This window comes from Alternaria dauci, chromosome 8, assembly GCF_042100115.1.
Source record: "Alternaria dauci strain A2016 chromosome 8, whole genome shotgun sequence".
In the NCBI taxonomy this organism is placed as follows: Eukaryota; Fungi; Ascomycota; class Dothideomycetes; order Pleosporales; family Pleosporaceae; genus Alternaria; species Alternaria dauci.
Window position 1 is genome coordinate 2,538,389 of NC_091279.1, and position 18,418 is coordinate 2,556,806.

The 18,418-nt window shown below is 50.6% G+C and overlaps 4 protein-coding genes across 4 annotated transcripts; 3 read left to right on the forward strand and 1 right to left on the reverse strand.

Annotated features, from left to right (window-relative positions):
- Window positions 1-311: 311 nt before the first annotated feature.
- Window positions 312-886, forward strand: ACET3X_008753 (uncharacterized protein; the record flags this gene model as incomplete). The annotated part of the gene is made up of 2 exons (XM_069454961.1): window positions 312-348; window positions 399-886. 2 exons carry the CDS (start codon window positions 312-314, stop codon window positions 884-886), a joined length of 525 nt encoding a protein of 174 aa, XP_069304355.1.
- A 678-nt stretch (window positions 887-1,564) lies between these two features.
- ACET3X_008754 (uncharacterized protein) lies at window positions 1,565-4,228 on the reverse strand (the record flags this gene model as incomplete). Its single annotated transcript, XM_069454962.1, has 7 exons — window positions 1,565-1,618; window positions 1,669-1,686; window positions 1,732-2,464; window positions 2,746-2,959; window positions 3,011-3,983; window positions 4,042-4,119; window positions 4,184-4,228. The coding sequence occupies 7 exons, from the start codon at window positions 4,226-4,228 to the stop codon at window positions 1,565-1,567; spliced, it is 2,115 nt and encodes a 704-aa protein (XP_069304356.1).
- A 375-nt stretch (window positions 4,229-4,603) lies between these two features.
- ACET3X_008755 (uncharacterized protein) lies at window positions 4,604-6,275 on the forward strand (the record flags this gene model as incomplete). Its single annotated transcript, XM_069454963.1, has 2 exons — window positions 4,604-5,491; window positions 5,541-6,275. 2 exons carry the CDS (start codon window positions 4,604-4,606, stop codon window positions 6,273-6,275), a joined length of 1,623 nt encoding a protein of 540 aa, XP_069304357.1.
- A 1,819-nt stretch (window positions 6,276-8,094) lies between these two features.
- On the forward strand, window positions 8,095-9,262 carry ACET3X_008756 (uncharacterized protein; the record flags this gene model as incomplete). The annotated part of the gene is made up of 2 exons (XM_069454964.1): window positions 8,095-8,312; window positions 8,371-9,262. 2 exons carry the CDS (start codon window positions 8,095-8,097, stop codon window positions 9,260-9,262), a joined length of 1,110 nt encoding a protein of 369 aa, XP_069304358.1.
- Between the last annotated feature and the right edge of the window lie 9,156 nt (window positions 9,263-18,418).

Below are 18,418 nucleotides of genomic sequence, written 5' to 3' on the forward strand. Positions count from 1 at the left end.
AACATCACCGCCGACGCAACAACACGCCATTGCTGTCCACGCTTGGCGTCCCCCTTCTCCACCGCCTAGACTGCTTTGACGGCTATCCTGTGTTGATCCACGCGACCTGAATCCGCCCTGCATCCACCTTTGCTCCGAACCACCCCCCCCCTTGACCGGCCATTTCTGACGTACCTGCCTCCCGTCAATTGGCATCGGTGACCGCGCCCGCATACGCGCTTCCCAATCACACAAACACGGCCTCAGTTACCTTGACCGTTATCGCATCACCTTCCCTTCCCCAACCACCCGCCTACGTCATCTCTACTACAATGGTCCTCTACAGCTTCTACATCTTCGATCGGCACAGTAAGTTTTCTCATCCATGTTGTCGCATGCACGCGCTCACCACACCCCAGCCGAGTGCATCTACTCGCGCCGCTGGACACCCGCACGCCCCTCGTCCTCGTCCTCGAAACCCACCACCACCGCACGCCCGCAATCCAGCACCTCCATCGCCTCCAACACCGGCGGCGACGTCGTGGCCGCCGTGCGCAAAGGCATGTCGCATTCCGACGACGAGAAGCTCGTCTTCGGCCTCGTCTTCTCGCTGCGCAATCTCGTGACCAAGCTCGGCGGCTCCGACGACACGTTTCTGAGCTACAGGACTGGGGAATATAAATTGCATTACTATGAGACGCCGACGCGGATGAAGTTTGTGATGCTGACGGATACCAAAGTGATTAATTTGAGGCAGTATTTGCATCAGATTTGGGCGAATTTGTATGTCGAGTACGTGGTTAAGAATCCGTTGGCGCCCGTGGAGCATCCGGGGGGCATTGGGGTTGCGAATGAGTTGTTTGAGAGGGGATTGGAGGCGTTTATTACGGCCGTGTTGCCGGTGTGAGGGGAGGGGGTAGTCAAGATGGATATTGGCAAAGAGGCAGGTTGGGATATGGAATATGGTATGCGATGCGTGGTGCGCGTGGAAGGCGGACAGGCGGTTTTGGTGTAATCCAGCCACGGTGTCCCAAAACACTCGCGACCCTTCTACACCGGAGTTTCTGAACCCAAACATATCGCGAAAGAGACCAGACCTCTGCGCCAAATACCTCGGTATCGCATGCCAACGACGGACATACATACAAGCTTCGAGCAGCATCGGGAGTACCCGCGCTACCATGGACCCCCGACGCTCCACGCCCCACATTCATGTACACAGCCTCATACCAAGCCTCGACTAGGTAGCCCGGCACAGCTTCTGTCAGCCCACGCAGATATATGCGGGGTATATGGTCTGGACTCGTGTTGGGCTATATAGAAGGGCGATGAGCAAAAGGAGAAGTACGTCGCGTCGCAATACAATATATTCAGCATATATTCTCTGCTTAACGGCTTTGTTGACGCCTGTGTTTTGGTCTTTGTTTGCGTTTAGATTGAGTGGACATGAGATTGGAAATGGAACATGATATTCGTGATCAGAAGAGTTTTGACAATTATCCAAAACATGGGTAGAGGTAGAAAGGTTTTGGAAAGTGCTCGGACAAAGGTCTCATGGTTGTTCGTCTGGTACTTTCTTTTGATATCACTTTGGGTTTTTGGATAATTTAGCGGACAGGAACGTCTTCGATGGATGGACCTAATGTTTGTCATGTCGGTTTCCAGTGTCGAGTCTGTTGTCAGGATAACTTCATTAAGCTTTGCTTCCTAGTTAGTGTTAGTCAGGCATGTGTAGAGGAAAGGCGTGAGTACCAAGCGCTCAAGAGTAGAGCCAATTCGCGGCAGAGACATGATGGGTTGTATAGTATGTTGTAGGTGCTGTACATCGGCGTGGAGACTATGAAGGTTTTGTGCCGTAGCTGTGCATCCCCTTTCGACTACCTGTGAATGTCCAGCGAGCTGCAGTCGTATCTTGTCAAATACAGCACGCTGCAGTTGTAAATTGGAATGGTGCTGCGCCGTTTGATCCATGGCCAACTGTGTGAAACGTAAACGAACATCCTCAGAGGCTAAGCGTTGTTGATCAATAACGAGCGCGAGGAGCGCCGTCTGTAGACTCTGTTGTATCGTACTCAGGACGTCTTTCCAGTATCCAATCTCCGCCTCTTTGAACGGGTAAGCCATCCGCTTGCCCAGCCTCTTCAAGCTCGACTTGATACTGCCGTTCGACACTTGCTCATCTGGTTTCAATTTCTTTCTGATTGTCGCAATGGCGTCTGCACACGATGCGATACCCGTAAGAGTGGTCGAGACTGAGTGGGACGGATCCACCTTTGCGACGATGGTTTCGAGCAACTCAAGGAGGTCGGTAAGCTCTTCGATCTCCGCCGCGAGCTGTTCAGCCTTGTCCTTTGCCTCTTTGACGCCGCTGATGTACCATTCCAGGCCTTTGCAAAGTTGAATCGCGAGAGAAACAACACCGACGGCGCTGCCGGTGATCGAAAATGGGTCTGCCATGACATGAGGTGTTGCGACGAACGCGGTTCTGTTCGAAGGGTGAGGGGGATGGGAAGCGTGAGATGAAGAAGCGGGACATGGGAAGGCTGAGGCTGGAATTACGACAAGGCACAGTGCATGCAGCCATACAATGTTCAACCACTCACATCGATCTGAACCGAGCTGGTGACAACACACCAAAATCAGCCACGTTCCGATGTGACATATTCGAACAAGTGGCGGGTCATATTATACGTGAATTGTTCCTATACGCCTGATAGTCTATGTTGAAAGGAAAAGTAGGGGGCTCAATGCTGCGCAGCCAGGGACCTATGCTCCTTGTTCAGCCGCGGCGAATCATCGTCCTCATCGGAGTCGAGACCTTCCAACTCGAACTCCTCTGCATCTCTCACTCTACGATCGACCCTGGTGTAGCCATTTATTTGTCCGTTCGCGTGACCGTTTGCGAGGGGGGCCTCGGGATCAGCCTTGTCGTCTTGGCCCCAGGCGTATACAGCGTAAAGATGAATAAGCATGTTGACGACTAGACACAAATTAGCTTTGGACAGTACTGGGGAGGTTTGTGATGACTTACAGAGGAAGAGCAGGAAAGCGACGCTGTACAGGATCAGCACGTAGGACACATGCGTGACGTTCGCATCAGATAGCAGCTTCATCTGCTCTTCGGTAGCACCCATGAACATGAAGCCTCCGGCCATCAACAGGAACGGTGTGAGGTATTGGAAGCTGTTCGGGTCTGAGCCGTCAGTCGCAACGGAAGCTCGGTCCTTGAGCACGAATGAGATCTCGATGATGCGCGCGGCGCCAGCAGCCATGAGAGTGTAGCCAAAGATTGTGTGGATCATAGTCGAAATCGGGAGATGTTGCGGATGCGCAGACATGGCCCAGCCTGTCATCAGGATGATCATACCAGGAATGAGGTTCCGCTTGGGCTGTCCGTTGCGCTTCCGGCTCAGCCAGACACCGACTAGTCCCGCAGCCCACCATACGATGCCCATGGACGTGTGTTGAAGATCGTTGTGCACCCATGGTCCTCCCCAGCGGTGCTCGGTGAAGGTGTTGACGCAGCCCCACGCAGCAATCACGAGGGAATCGAAGAACTCCTGGCTCCTTCCAGTCCTCCGCAGCCACATTTGCCCGACCAGAAGCAGGATCAGGAGGATGATGCCGTATGCGATGAAAGCGCTTCCCATGATGAAGTGTGCCAGACATTGTCCGGTGTGGTCCGCCCTGCAGAAGCCGAGTGCGGTGATACCTCCAAAGAGGAATTGCACCCACGTAACTACAGGCATAGCCTTTCCGACGACGCCGTGCGCCTTTACTACCACGTGCCGTATCTTTCCGTTTATGCCTTTCTCAAGGTGGAGCTTTAGGTAGATGCCCATGGCGACTTGGGAGACCAGCATGAGCATGATGACTGGCACGAACTGGGAATGGATGTTCTCGGTGAACTGTCTGCCTTTGTGCTTGTGGCCGAGGAAGTAGCCGATGATTGCGAGGACGGTTCCTAGGGATTGGACGGGTACGTGCCATTTGGATCGTATTATCTAGCCGAGTCGTCAGCAAAGATGGCAGAGCTTCGTCATGCAGTATGAAGTTACATACCCCCAACACCATACCCGTGGGAAAGATGATGCCCCATGCCAAGGACTGGATCAAGATGTGCGTCCATAGTATCGAGTCCTACAACAGCAATCAGTTATTCTGCGCGCACGGCATATATTCGCCCGGCGGTGTGTGAACGCACGATTGGATCAGGTGATATAGCGTCGCCCTCTGGAATGGCATCCATCTCGTGGTCGTGAGCCGTGACTACCGCGGCACAAAGTAGCGCCACAAGGGCTGCTCTTCTTGTATGCAGCGCCATGTCGCCGGAGGCCCTTTTCGAGTACGGTTGGCGTCGCTGCAGCTCCGAACAGGTGATTATCGTCGTCGTCTGCTGCGTTGAGAGTTTCAGGATAGCATCAGGGCGTGTGCAAAGGCGGGAACGAACAGGGTGGTTGAGCGTTGTTTGTTGTTTCCCTTGCAGCAGTCGTCGCAATCCCGTGATTACGTTACCACCAGACGCCACCGTCATTGGCTTCCGCCACACTCCGGACGGATGCGATCAACACCATCATTTCCGACACCAACGCCGAATTGCAGCTTCACCTTCACCACCCGCGACATGGCTATCGAGGAGGGCGTCACTGAAATCGCGGATTCTGAAGATGATCCGATAGCGTCGTCGCCCGGTGTTGTTCCGGATGAAGCTGCGGACAAGCTTTGCGCAGGGGCAGGCGTTCCGTACCAAGAGCGACAAGACGCGTTGCATGGGGCAGACAGCTTCCACCAAGCATTCGCGCAACGCGATGCCAACGCAGCTTCGTGCTCAGCCGAAGGCTTGGATGGTGATCGCGACGATGTTTCAGTTGACGACGCGTCGAAAATTGATCAGACTAACATGACACTTCATGATACCAAAAAAGCGCCAGAGGAAGGATCAACCAACGAGTTGGGCAGCCAAGTCCTGGAAATGCATCCAAAACTGCGTTCACCGAAGCGGGAGCCGATGACTGGAGCCAAATTGTTTGGTCCTAACGTGGTGATGATGCAAGCCTTACCAATGATCGAACCACAGCATTGTGAGGATGTGCCAGCTCGAAGAGCAGATACCGAGATCCAACAAGACAAAACTTATCAGACGACCAAAGACGACTCTATTAAACGAAGCGATATGAAAGCTGTAGGAGATGCAGTGGTGAAAGACGTGGAGAATGACCCCCTAGCCGACCTTCCAGAACGACCGTCTATCGCAGGTGGTACCAGTCCCGCTAGGGAAGAGCAAGCAACCATCGAGAGCATCCATCCGACCGTGCTTGATAACCCATCACAGGCGCTGACTGCCACTGAACAGCACCCATCAGATGCCAGCGTGCACGTGGAGGTATCCGATAGGTTCACTTCACAATCGCAAGATCGTGTTCCGCGCGACAGTCTGTTCCCAGGAACAAGTAATGATGGCAGTCAAGCCGCAGACCATTACTCAGGACACAGATACTCAAACGAAAATGCAGTCTGTCCTAGACCCATGCTCATCCACTTCACTGGCTCACATTCAATAGGCTCACACCCCAGTTGCCTCCACGGCAACCTCCATATGGAACAGTTCGGCAGTCACTGTAGCGGACGCGTCAGACGACAAAAACGCCGACTATGCAGCCCCCAAACTTTCTTTGAGCTCCGCGCATCATGATGCCCAAAGTCCAGGAACTACGCTCTGTAGCTCGCAGATAGATACCGACACTAGTGAAGCTGCCATGAGCGCCAGAGAGTCTAGCTCAATGATCGACGACCTACAGACTTTGCCAAGGGAATCTACGGAACAACATCGAGCCGTGGAACAGCTGGACTCATCGAAACAGAGCGCAGACCACGATTCCGTTGCTGGTTCGCCAACTGCCGAACCACCTGCCCATGTTCAATCACACACTGGTGCGCGGTGCATGGACCCATCTGCACAGGTCTCTCCATCAAAGACCCCCCAGGAAACCGTTCGGGACGAACTGAGAGCACAGAAGGCCGCGCTGCTAGCTTCTCTCGGTTCTTTTCCAGCCATCCAGGTGCTCATAGAAGAACATGCTCTTTCAGACGTCGAATCAGGAAATGCAAGCGACGTGCCTATCGAGTCTGACATTATGGCAGCTGCGAACAAGATCGTCAAAGAACACATCAAGTTACTGCATGAATACAACGAACTGAAAGACATGGGCCAGGGCTTGATGGGGTTGATAGCAGATCAGCGGGGGACGCGGATCGTAGAAGTGCAGGAAGAGTTTGGCATCGAAGCAGCGGATTGATCATCAACATCACGGGGATCGGCGGGGGTAACAAGACTGTCGATAGCAGCATGAGCTAGTCTTGACACATGCATGACAGGCACGGGGTGGCAGCGTCAAATAAACCTTATACTGTAGGTACTTCCATTTTCGCTCCATGTGCGATCTGCCGTCTTCAAACTCCGCAGTAGTAATTCCTTACCTAGTGTGACAGCCCGCAGATGCGCCGCACTGGATTGGACTCTACGACTCGCCCAAGTTTTTAACACCAGCTCATGCCGCGTCTCTTCGGCGTAAGACTTAGTGGCGCTGCTTGGCCTTGACACATCATTCGACGAACCTCATTTGCGAACAACACCACAAGACATGAACCGCGGCGGCGAGCGCACACTCAACATATTCTCCAGAACTGGGCCAGGCCTTCGACGCCCGCCATGTGTTCTGGTAGCGAGAACGCCTGCGCACGGACTCTGAGCCGCGTCGCAGGGACGCGTTTGACCACACTGCTGGGAACCGGAGAAATGCCGATTGGAAAGAACGTGTTCCAGAAGATTGGACGTCGCAAGGAAGAACGCCACACCCACATTGCTTCTTCGACCTGCGTCGAGTCGGCCATCTCTCGCAGCATCGGAGAATTGTTAGAATTCCGATCAGCTGAGCCGAAGTCATGATGCGATGTTTCATGACTCTGCCCACATTGCGCTTTCGGTCAACATCGGCCACCAGTACCTCAGTATGACATTGGACTGCAAACACCGTCTTGTATTATTGCGGGTCTTCTTCGGTCGTTTTCACTCTTGTAGTCAGGGGCCGCGGCGGAAACTACGATCGTACCCCGAGCACGCCAGCAGAGACGGCCCCATGCTTTGAGATGGTCTCACGCGGGTGTCAGTGCCTGATGCGTGTCAGCTCCGCGTCAGCGATCGGTGAACGTCGGAGGCGGGCACCTCAGCGGCCAAAAAATTACGCAATGCCTCTAGGTCGGCGACGAGGAACCAGTGCTGGATATTCGCCTAAAAGACCAACAGAGGAAGTGGCGGTGCAGAGTCTGCTTCTTGCCGACCAGACGGCTGAGTCGCATGTCGTGCATTCGTGCGCATCGTGTCAACGGTCTTCAACAGACTTGAAGATCCGCGGACCCATGCAGGAACGCATCCTTGGGAAAATCTCAGAGATCCCAGTCTTTGGATTCAATATCGCCACATTTATATTTACCATGACTTGAGTTGGCATGACTTGGTCGTTACGGTGGCAATCGGCATTCGACTTCAGAAGTATGACTGCGATGCCTAGAAAGAACCAAGCACAAGAACTGGATGGCATCCTTTGGCACACATCACCCTAACCCAATTTCGGGGTTAAGATCACACTCACTTTCGGATAGCAGGCTCGTACACCCAACTTCCGATGGCACTCTAGATGTCAGAGGCTAGAGTTCATAGTGTCCCACTCGCCGATACCAAGCAAGGGTCTCGCTCCACTTTACAATGCACGTCTACTCGCGAACCCAACCGAGAGTCCTTAGGACACATCAAATCACTAGCGAAGAGTGTCGAGCCGCGATGATTGGCAGTCAAAGGAGCTGCACGACAATAAAGTCCCTCGCTAAGTTGACAGCTCCGCGGTGCATGCCGTCCCGCCCACTAACACTCTCCACTGCTAGTCTGCCACCCACGACGAACCTATCGGCAATGACAAGACGCTTTCTGAAACGGGCGTACCTCCTTTCTGGACCAGCATCGGTCCATGGTCGTCTTGAAGACCCTTAACCCTTCCCGTCTGGGACCTTTTGACCGGACTCCTCCTTCCCCAACTTTCGGCGTTACTTTCACCACACACCATGTCGGCATCCATACAGGACTTCCAGCTTGCCGCTCTGGCCGCCGGTTTCACGATCGGGTTTGGGTTCTTGACGGTATGGGAGGCTGTCAAGCAGACGCGAAGGAATCACAGCCCGCTACGGTCTGCCTACATATATATGATATGGGGTGAGATTTTTGTCAACGTGGTTATTGGTATTATTGGATGGCTGTTCTTGAACGACAGACTGGGGCCGACGTGAGTATCTTCCAAGGTTGTACAGTACAAGAAGTCTTTGCTGACGGAGAATTACTAGTGTCCCGGTGCTGTTCTTCATCCTGTTCTTCTGGGTCTTCGAGGTCCAGCTACTCATGCAAATCATCATCAATCGCATTGCGCTCATCGCAGAGCACCGAACTACTATCCGTAACCTAAAATGGGGAACCGTGATACTCATCACTGCCATCAACATCGCCGTCTTCTGTATCTGGATCCCATCCCACACCGTCCCGCCCGTTAGCGAAACATTCGTCAAGATCAACAACGTCTGGGACAAGATCAGCAAAGTCCTCATCCTCATCGTCGACGCCGGCCTAAACTGGTACTTCCTCCGGACCGTCAAGATCAGACTCGTAGAGCAACACGGCCTCACCAAATACGCACCCCTCGTCGGTTTCAACGGCAAACTCATGATCGTATCCATCGCCATGGACGCCCTCCTCATCGGCCTCATGTTCCTCAACAACCAAGTCGTCTACGTCCAATTCCACCCTGTCGTCTACATGGTCAAGCTCAACATCGAAATGTCCATGGCCTCGCTCGTCGTGCGCCTCGCACAAGGCAAACAGAGCGACATGGGTCCCGAAGAATTCCACAGCTCCTCGGGCCCAGACTCGCACTCGCGATCCGGAGTCCTCTCGCACCAACCAAAGTCGCTGCAGCTGACGAGCCGGTCCAAGCGCAATGCGACGAATGTGCGCAGCCCGGGCCTAAGCAAGATTGATAGCGATGATAGTTTGGATCTCGGAGGCATTCAGTGTACGACGGATTTGCGCATTACGCATGAGGACCGCAAGGATTATGTGGATAGGAAGGATTTTGCGGAGGGGAGCTCGAGGAGTAGTAATGAGGTGATGGCGCCGAGTGTGTTTGGGGATGAGACGCCGTTGCATAAGCAGGGGATGGGTGTGAAAGAGAGGGAGGTGTAGAGCGTCGTTTTTTTTAAACATGTTTTGTGTGCTGCTGAGCGGTTTTTCTAGGTAATGATACCCGTGGATATGTAATCACAGTTGGTAACTAAATGGTCTTTCGCAATTCCGCTGTGGAGGAATTCAGTGAGTGTCCAGAACACTCCATCGTTGGCTGCGCATTGGAACTCGGCTCTCGGGGTATTAATAACGCCTGGCTCGTCCATCCATTCACTGTAATGCCTGTCGAGGACGCCATAAGGAAATCTTTGGGAGTTGTGACCAAGTAAACGGGATTAAAATATTGTTAGGAACGCGGCTTGAGGATTCGTGGGTATTGAAGAGGAACAAGAGAAGATAGATAAGGTGGGTATGACTTGGGCGAGTGGGACGACGGCAGCTATGTTCTTTCATCCTGGGTCCAAGACTTAGCTTGGGTTTGTGGTTGAGTATGGCAGTATTACGGCGTCCATTGAGGATGGGGACGAGGATGACGTGACGAAGATGTTGAAGAGTCAGAAATAGCTAGTAATCTGTTCGAGAAAGTGGAAGAGAGCAAAGAGTCGTCGGAGATGCCGAAGTGGCTGAGAGATGCGGTACAAGAGGCGAGATGATCTAGGACATGGAATCGAACTGTCAAGTCATGATGAAGGAACGGATTCGCTGTCTTCAATGTTCATTGTTAATCGTTTCTGATCTAACATCCTTTTCACACACACTGGTATTCAAACATGGAACGATGGACAAAGTCTTGCAGGTATATCATTAGGTATTACAACAGTGTTCAGAGCCACTGTCCCAGCTCCTCCTCGGCGCTACTAATCGTTCGTCGGGGTATAATGCTTGCTAAAAATCCACTTTTATCTCGCTCGAAATGCACTTTTGGTTCTCGTGTCGTCGTTCACGTCCTCCTCTTCCTCTTTCTTGGTCGCCACACCTCTATCTACAAGGGCTTGCCTTGGGTGACCGGACCGTCGGGAGAGCCGCATCCGTAGCTGGCTATATATGCAGCGTTGACGCTCTTGTGGTGCTCGATAGCGTGCTTCTTGACGCCTTCCCACATCTTCTTGATGCTGAGGTTGAGCTTGTGTTGCGTCTTCTCTTCTTGGTTGACGAAGTGGTGGGCGTCGTGCGCTGACTCGTGGGATTGGCGGCGAGATTGCGAAGAGGGTGTTGCGGGGATGGAAGATGGAGTTGAAGCGGAAGAGAGCGACAGGATTCGCGGGTGAGAGTCGAACTTGTTCATTTCGGTGGTAGTTTTGAGCGTGTTGAGAGTGTTGATTTGTTCGAATCACTCGAGATGTATAGGAGAGTTTGTTGATCGTGAAATAGTAGTATTAGACTGGATGGCTTGTTGCTGATGCTTCTACAATGAACCCACATCCCCGCCCCTTTTATACCCCATGGCACAACAAAAGAATTTTTTCTCACTTTTCCACTCCCAGCCAACGATCGTGAGATCTTGGACACACCCTCCACGTGCATCGTGACTGGTTTTTCGCAACGGTCGCACATGTGGGTCTAGTAAGGTAGTATCGCCTCGCCTTGGTTTCCACCGAGTGTCTAGAAGCCACAACACACACCATAAGACGTCATCATAGTGTCGTTCACATCTGCCCTGGCTAAACCTCTTTCATTGAAAATCAAGCTGGAAGTAGTTAACGCCCATGGCATGATCTCCGTTAACCGCTTAGCTCCCGCGAGGTACTCACGAGAACGTGGTGAGAGGCGTTGTGCGGCTTCCGTCGGCTCAGCCTCGTCAGACTTTTTATACCGAAAGGTCCCACTGCGCAACCATCACGTTCTTGATCTTGACACATGAGTTACCTCTAAAGGCGATTTCGTGTGTCATAGTTGCTATTTGCGCAAGATCGAGTATTTCGTCGTGCTTGCAAGAATTAGGGAGATTGGTTGCTATTTTTGCCGTACGCTGGTGCGTGCGGCTCAACGAATATTCTTCGCGTGAGCTGAAATATTAGCAAAGATGCACGTGGATTCGTGATTGGTGGCGAGAGCGTTGCCATCGCGCTGATCATGTGAATGTGTGCTACGGTGGGAATAGCGGGGCGGTTGTGCGGGATGCAGGCGGCCCGACTCAGAGCACGTCATACATTCTTCGGCAGTCCGGCAAACAGTTGCGACCTCTAGTGTTTATCTGTTATACATACTTGGAAACGAATCTTTACTCTTCTTTCCTTGAATAATCTCAGTGCCTAATGCATCCAAGCTAATTCAGCCTGTAGTTCCAGCTAGGAACGCTATAGTGCGTTGAAAGGCTCTCGTGTACTGTAACTTAACTTCCTTGTCTCTATGATTCGGCCTCGCTGCAAAGCCGTGTCCTACATGTGGGTACATTTCCAAAGTAAAAGTTGCCCCTTTATTTGATAACTTTTTCGACCAACGTCAGAAATCCGAGGCAAGTATTGCAGGGACCATGGTGTCTTCTTCAGCTAACCCGACGTAAACAGGCGCCTGGACATTGTCCATGTCGTCGGCTTCCACGAAACTCGGGTGGAAGGACACAGCCGCTTTCAATGATGTCTTTGCTAGTCTCAATACGTGCTTTCCGCCAAAACAATACCCTACTCCAACGATAGGGATGTCCGGATATCGCTGTGGCAAATGGGCTACTAGCTCGACCAGCAATAAAGAAACGCGTTGAGGATTATGGCGCTCTAGCCACGCAGAAAAGTCGTGATCCCGCAACTTTTCCTCATCTTCTTTGGACCACGGTTTTTCCTGTGGTGATATGATTTCATTTCGTTTGAGATACTGAATCGGTAGCGCATCGCCTGTTTGAGTGTTAGACCAGGCCCCGAGGAAAGTTTTAGACAACATAGGAACAGAATGTGATGTGATAGTAGTCTTTCTGTTGGGTATGCAAACTAAGAAATCCTTGCTGACCTTCAAAGTAATCTGATAGTACAACATGCCACCCTTCTTTTGCAAAATCATCCGCGAGCATGAGGTTATGTGTAGCATGGCCGAAGCCGTCAGGCAGCAGCAACAATAGACCTTTATTTGGATCTGTTCGAGGTGCCAGCGTCTCGTATACCTGGATGAGGCCTATTCTGGTGACCTCACCGCGAGGCTTGTAGGAATCTTTACCAGGTTAGCTACTTTCTGTTACGAATTGATGCTGACAAGCTGTGTGAAAAGAGAACCCCGCCCGTTCGGAACTTTGCGTAAGGCTCGAATGATAGGTAAGCACTGGAGAATCAAGTACCTGGTCCAGCTGTCCCACTCTCGCAACAATTTGCCATTGTGAGACGCAGCAGGCTCTGCCTTCCAATTCGTGAGTTTAGGTCAAGTACATGCGAGGCTACAGTTTGGCTCTACTGCGTTACACGACCCAAGAAGGTACAGTGTGCCGAAACGCTATATGACCGTGACAGTCAAGCGGGGACAAATATATAATTCGCTGTCATGTCGGGGAACGAATGCAGATACTATTGCTCATGTGCTAATTCGAGTGGGTGAGGATGTCGCGGCCGGAATGAGGTGTGGTTTCCGGACTCCGGTTTTGTTTAGTAATCCTGGGACTGAGCGAACAGTGACTTTCCCCGCACCGATAACTCGTGTCTGTCTGTCAAACTAAGGTGGATAAGTTTGCAAATCTGGGCGTCCCTGTTGCGATCAATTCGCACAGTGCAGGAATTGATTGACAAGAACCTGTAACGGAATTTCACTATTACATACCTACCTAGGTAGGTAGCCTGGCAAGTACAACATTGTTCTCTCACGCACAGAATGCGCGTCAAGAACGGATTGTGATTATCTAAATGAACCGCTGAATGATTTCGGCGTAGTCACTACTTTTTATTCCTGACCGGTTGGGATCTGTCAAGTTGTTGATGTCACGATACGGGCAGGCACAGGACATGGGCACACGTGATCGGTATATCCACTATGGACAGTAAATGATTGCTGGTCCAGCCATTTGGCAGAAGACAACTGGAGGAGCTTAGCGGCTTCGTGAGCAGATTTCTGTGCGTCAGCAGTCTGTGTTTTTGACAGCTAATCGGAGGCGCGCCTTAATTGGTGCTCCATCAGATTAGCACTAAGGCCTTACAGGCTCAGCGCCGTGTCGGTTAAATGCGTTCGTAATCTGAATGAGAATGCTGCGACTTCGAGAGCTTGACATCAAGGCATGTTTCAGGATCTTTCGTTGTTCTAACAATCGACAGTGGATCTAATCTCTTCAGTTCAATGAACGTGTATTCCGTACCAGTTATATCGACTGGAAGTCCATGTTCTTCTTTCTCACCCATTTAGGCAGATGGTACCCAGGGGGACAAGATTCGACAACATAATCAGTTCTCATGCCTTCATCCTTGCTCCCGGCGTCTTCTGTCCTATACTTGATCGCCGAAGCAACTACATCCATGTTGACTAATCCCCACGCTTGGCCACTTGTTGTCTGGAAATACTCCTCCTTGAAGACTCTCTCAAACTCTCGATCAGCAAGGAAACCTCTGATAGCGTGTTGCTTCTTTCCATGACTCATAATCTCGTCGTAATGACGTATATGGCCGACGATGCTTTTATTGCGGGCCTTCAATCTCTTCTGTTGATCTTCATTATATTTCCCATAACTCTGCATGTGAAGATTGGACACAAGTAGAGAGCATTGCACAACGTATGATCCGCCTTGAACAGCTCGGGCATAAAGCGCGTGAAGGATACCCGCGGCACCAGCATGTCCAGTTCTATACTCTAGGTTAGTAAGGCAACACACGCTTCACCTTTCGAGTATAGAGATAACAAGAGTACATACAAGTAGTCGACGTTGGGACCAGGGAAAATGTGAGGTTCGTCGAAGCCATGGAAATTGCCAATGCCGTAACCCACACCTGTCACCTGTCCAATGAACTTGTCAGTTTTCAAGATGGTTCAGCGTAAAGTAGGCGGGGCCATGTGCGCACCGTATCTGCAATTTGTGCCCATCCAGGCCGAACCACCCACGGACCCTTCCAACCATAACAATTCTCCTGGCAATAGACAATTCCTTTTTTTCTGTTGGCGGTTAGGCCTAGAACCGCATCCCGGCCAAATCCAAGGTGCTCGAGCACTGCTGGACGATAGCCGTCAATGAACACGTCGGCGTCTTGGATGAGGGTGAGAAGTTTCTTGCGGCCCTGGAATATTTTCAAGTCGATGTCGACACTCGTATTTCCTAGACAACCTTCCATCAAAGTGATAGGCAATTCCGCATTTTTTGAACAGGACACCCGAATGACTGTTGCGCCCAGACTTGCACAGACTTTCCCGATAGTTGGACCAGCAATAGCACGAGCGAGCTCCAGAATCTTGATGCCGGACAAAAGTCGATAATCTGCTGATTCAAAAGCAACGTCGTCCCATGATGCTGGAGGTTGTTTATAATATGGCTGTGATATGAGGTTGTAGTAAGGCTCATCCTTGATTGCCTCTCCATGTGGCGTGGCCTTGAATGCATCTTCCCTCAAGCATATTGTTCCAGGGGTCCGATAGACGTTATTACACCAATCATCGAGTACACCGGAGTCTATCTCGCCCACAACTTTGGTGTACATCTCTATTATCTTCTCCCAGTCGAGATTATTTTCGTTGTGTTGGGGGATTTGGAGCATCTCTAGCAGCGGAGTTGGGTCCATACTGCCATGTAATGAATACCAGTGGCCATCCTTGGTTTTGTAGATATTCGTGGCCAATTGGCGGTACATCTCTCTTGTATTGCCATGGTCCCAACGTTTGACTGCCTCAACCATTTTCGGGTTTCCGGATAGCCATTCTCCTTCGTGTCGAGTGAACAGCGCGCCCAGACCATTGAGTAAAGCATGAGCAACATCGACTTCGACACACTGTTCGATTTTGTAACGATCCTTACTGATGGCAAGACCCAAGACTCCAATATATCCTAGAAGTGCTGCTTGAGTTTCTGCACACTTATAGGGCACCGGGAAAAAAGGTTCTGTCTTCTCCGCAACAAAATCAACCTTCCCCATCAACTGTTGAACATCCTCCGGGACATTGAGGCGTGGGTCTTTCACGATGTTCTCGAATATTCTTTGCGCTTCTGATTGAATCGTATAACGCTCTTCACCGCTAATGGCTTCTGGTCTAACCATGATGACTCCAGCGATGTTGGTGATAAGTACCTAGGTAATGAGAGTTCGAGCCGTCACTTGCGTGGTTGCTATTGAGGCGAGTTCATCGATCAATAATATGAAGGATCGTTGTTAATGAACTGCACGGTCTAGAACCACCGCGCTCCGTAGCTGTGTTCGGGGCGGTGCTCGTTGTGGTTCGGGAGCGGCGCCCGTGGTGGTCCGGAGCGCCGAGCCGGCTGTGGTTGGAGACGGGGGTTTCGGCCTCAACATCAGATAGTCTACTCATAGCCTGGGCCTCGGGAAACTACCTTAAGTCCCGATGCAAGGATCTAAACCTGTAGCAGTAGCACACTAGGCATTTTCTTCTCCATAGTTGCTCGACAAACTGTTATTGCGGATACACTTGCCCACCTGATGCCTAGGTATCGGTAGCTGTCTACCGGCAGCTGTAGTAGGCGGTGAATGCCTGCGTTTTAAACATCACCTATATATATATCCCCAGAAATCGTGGTTCATCTTATTCATTCAAATGATAAACGTGCTGGTAAAAGACGCAAGCACAACACTGTTGAAAGACACTGTGATAAATCGCGGTAAAGGTGTGTTTCCCAAAGTTCATCTTATTCATGATCTGACTTTCTTTGTCAGAATCGCTTACTATTTTCACTTCCTCGATACAGGCCTCATTCTGTACCGGAATCTCTCGGTTGACCGTCAAAGATGATTCCTTCCGAAGATCAGCAAGTGCCAGTGCCAACGAAAGCAAGTAGCGATCCTCCGCCGATCAAGTCGTTTTCATCCGGGACTTTAGGCGATAATGAGTACGGCGCTTTGAACGGCTTTGGCAGAAATTGGATGAAAGAACAAAAGTTCGGGCCAGTATCCACTGTACCGAAAGAGCGACGAAAGAAAGTTATCATTGTCGGTGATGGAATCAACGGAATCCAACAAGCTAGCACTATTCTGAGAGATGGCTGTGTTGAACTCAACGACATCCAAATATTTGACGCCTTGGACGACTATGGAGGCGTTTGGCAAAAGAACAAGTATCCAGGGTGTGCGTGCGACGTTCCCGCAATGATATACACGACGTCGTACAACATAAATAAAGGCAAGAATCTTTTCCTGAGCTGGTTGACTCACCGGTGACTAACTAGTTCTAGACTGGACACATTTCTATGCAGATCGTGCAGAGATACAGGCATACTACGCAACATTTGCACACGACTATCACCTTGAGCAATGTACCCAATTCAGCAGCCTAGTTCAAGCTTGTACCTGGGATAATGATTTCATGGTTTGGAACGTGGCTGTGGCCAATCAAGCGTCAGGTAAAGTTGAGCATTGGATTTCTGACGTCGTCTGCCAATGTGTTGGGACACTGGACAGACCTAAATGGGGTACAACGCCTGGTCGTGAAGAGTTCAAAGGCGTCTCTTGGCATACGGCGCACTGGCAGAACAACGACCTGACTGGTAAACGCGTAGCTATTGTTGGCTGTGGGCCAAGTGCGGCCCAGATCATTCCAGAAATTGTGGAAAAGACAAAACTCCTCACGATTTACATGCGGACACCGCCGATATGCGTTCCTAGAGGCGACTTCGCGTACTCAGGGTAAGTCCAAAGCACTGTACACTGGCTACTAAGGTTATAACCAGTCTGACAGATTCTTTCGCTGGGCTATGAGATGGGTTCCATTGTTTGCTTGGTTTCTCCGACTTCGCATGAATTTGTGTATGATGATCAATGGACGCAAGATGGCTACAGATGGGGATCCGTTGAACGATGAGATGACTCGGCTTGGAACATCGTTCATGGAGTCCCAGATCATAGATCCCGACCTTCGCAAGATACTCAAGCCGGAATCTAAATGTACGTTCTGCGTGATCAGCGCTATAGATCTCTTTCATGTCGACACGCGTTCTAACCCTTCTTCTCCTAGACTATTGCAAGAGACCGTTACATCTCGACAACTTTTCCCCGCACTCGCCAAACCTAACTGTACTGTCCTGCGGGAAGACCTGGTACGATATACCGAGAAAGGAGTACTCTCTACCCAAAAGACAACAGGGAAGGAGATTGAACGAGAATTCGATGTCATAATCTTTGGTACAGGATTCAATGTGGCACAATACCTTGAGCACGAGAGTATCAAGGGTCTGGATGGCCTAGATCTGCAAATGAAGTGACAAGATCATCCCGAAGCTCTTTATGGCTTGGCGACTAGCCAGTTTCCGAATATGTTCTACTGCTTTGGGCCCAACTCAGCGCAAGTATGGTCTTCACAGCAGGATACTTGGGAGCAGCAAGCAAGGTTTGCCGCCAAAGCAATCAGAAAAATGTTGCAAAAGGAACAGGAAGGGATCAAGTTTGCCATGCATCCGAAGAGGTCAACAGAACTCGTATACAATGCTGAAGTGCAGAAGCTTCAATCTGGTGTCTATGTGTGGGCGAACTCAAGCTGTGTTACCTAATACAAGAACGACAATGGCTGGAACACATTCACCATGCCCTGGACCTGGTGGCAATTTAGAAAAATGCTACGGAGGATCAATTGGGACGAATGGGAAGTTATCGAGAAGCCAATAAAACCGTTCTGAAAATGCCGTTCTTCTAGAAATATCTATGAGTAATGTCTATATATTTGTAATAGAACTACTACTAGATAACAAATAAGCTATACTAGTAAGCTAAGCCTACGAATAACGCCGAATGTCACCTTATAAACTGATCTAAGACGTGTTCCTCATAAAGCGGCGGTCCTATTTCCGCGTGGTTATGTATATCTGTCCTAATACCACTTACTTCGTTCTGACTCGAACCGACTATATTACCCACGCAATCTATGACTGTATCTGGCGAGACTGACAGAATGGCTGGAAGCGTAACATGGATCTGAAAGAGTGTAAGTGTTTGAGAAACTGCAATGCAAGGACATTGCTACCTTTGATCTTTGGTTTTCTGGGTCCTGTACTTCTATCGCTATGCTGAACAGATGCCGCACCTTAACTCCAAGTACGTTAACATCTTGTGCACATCTGCTCAACGCTTTCGGTAAAGAAAACGACCCCGAAAATATATAACT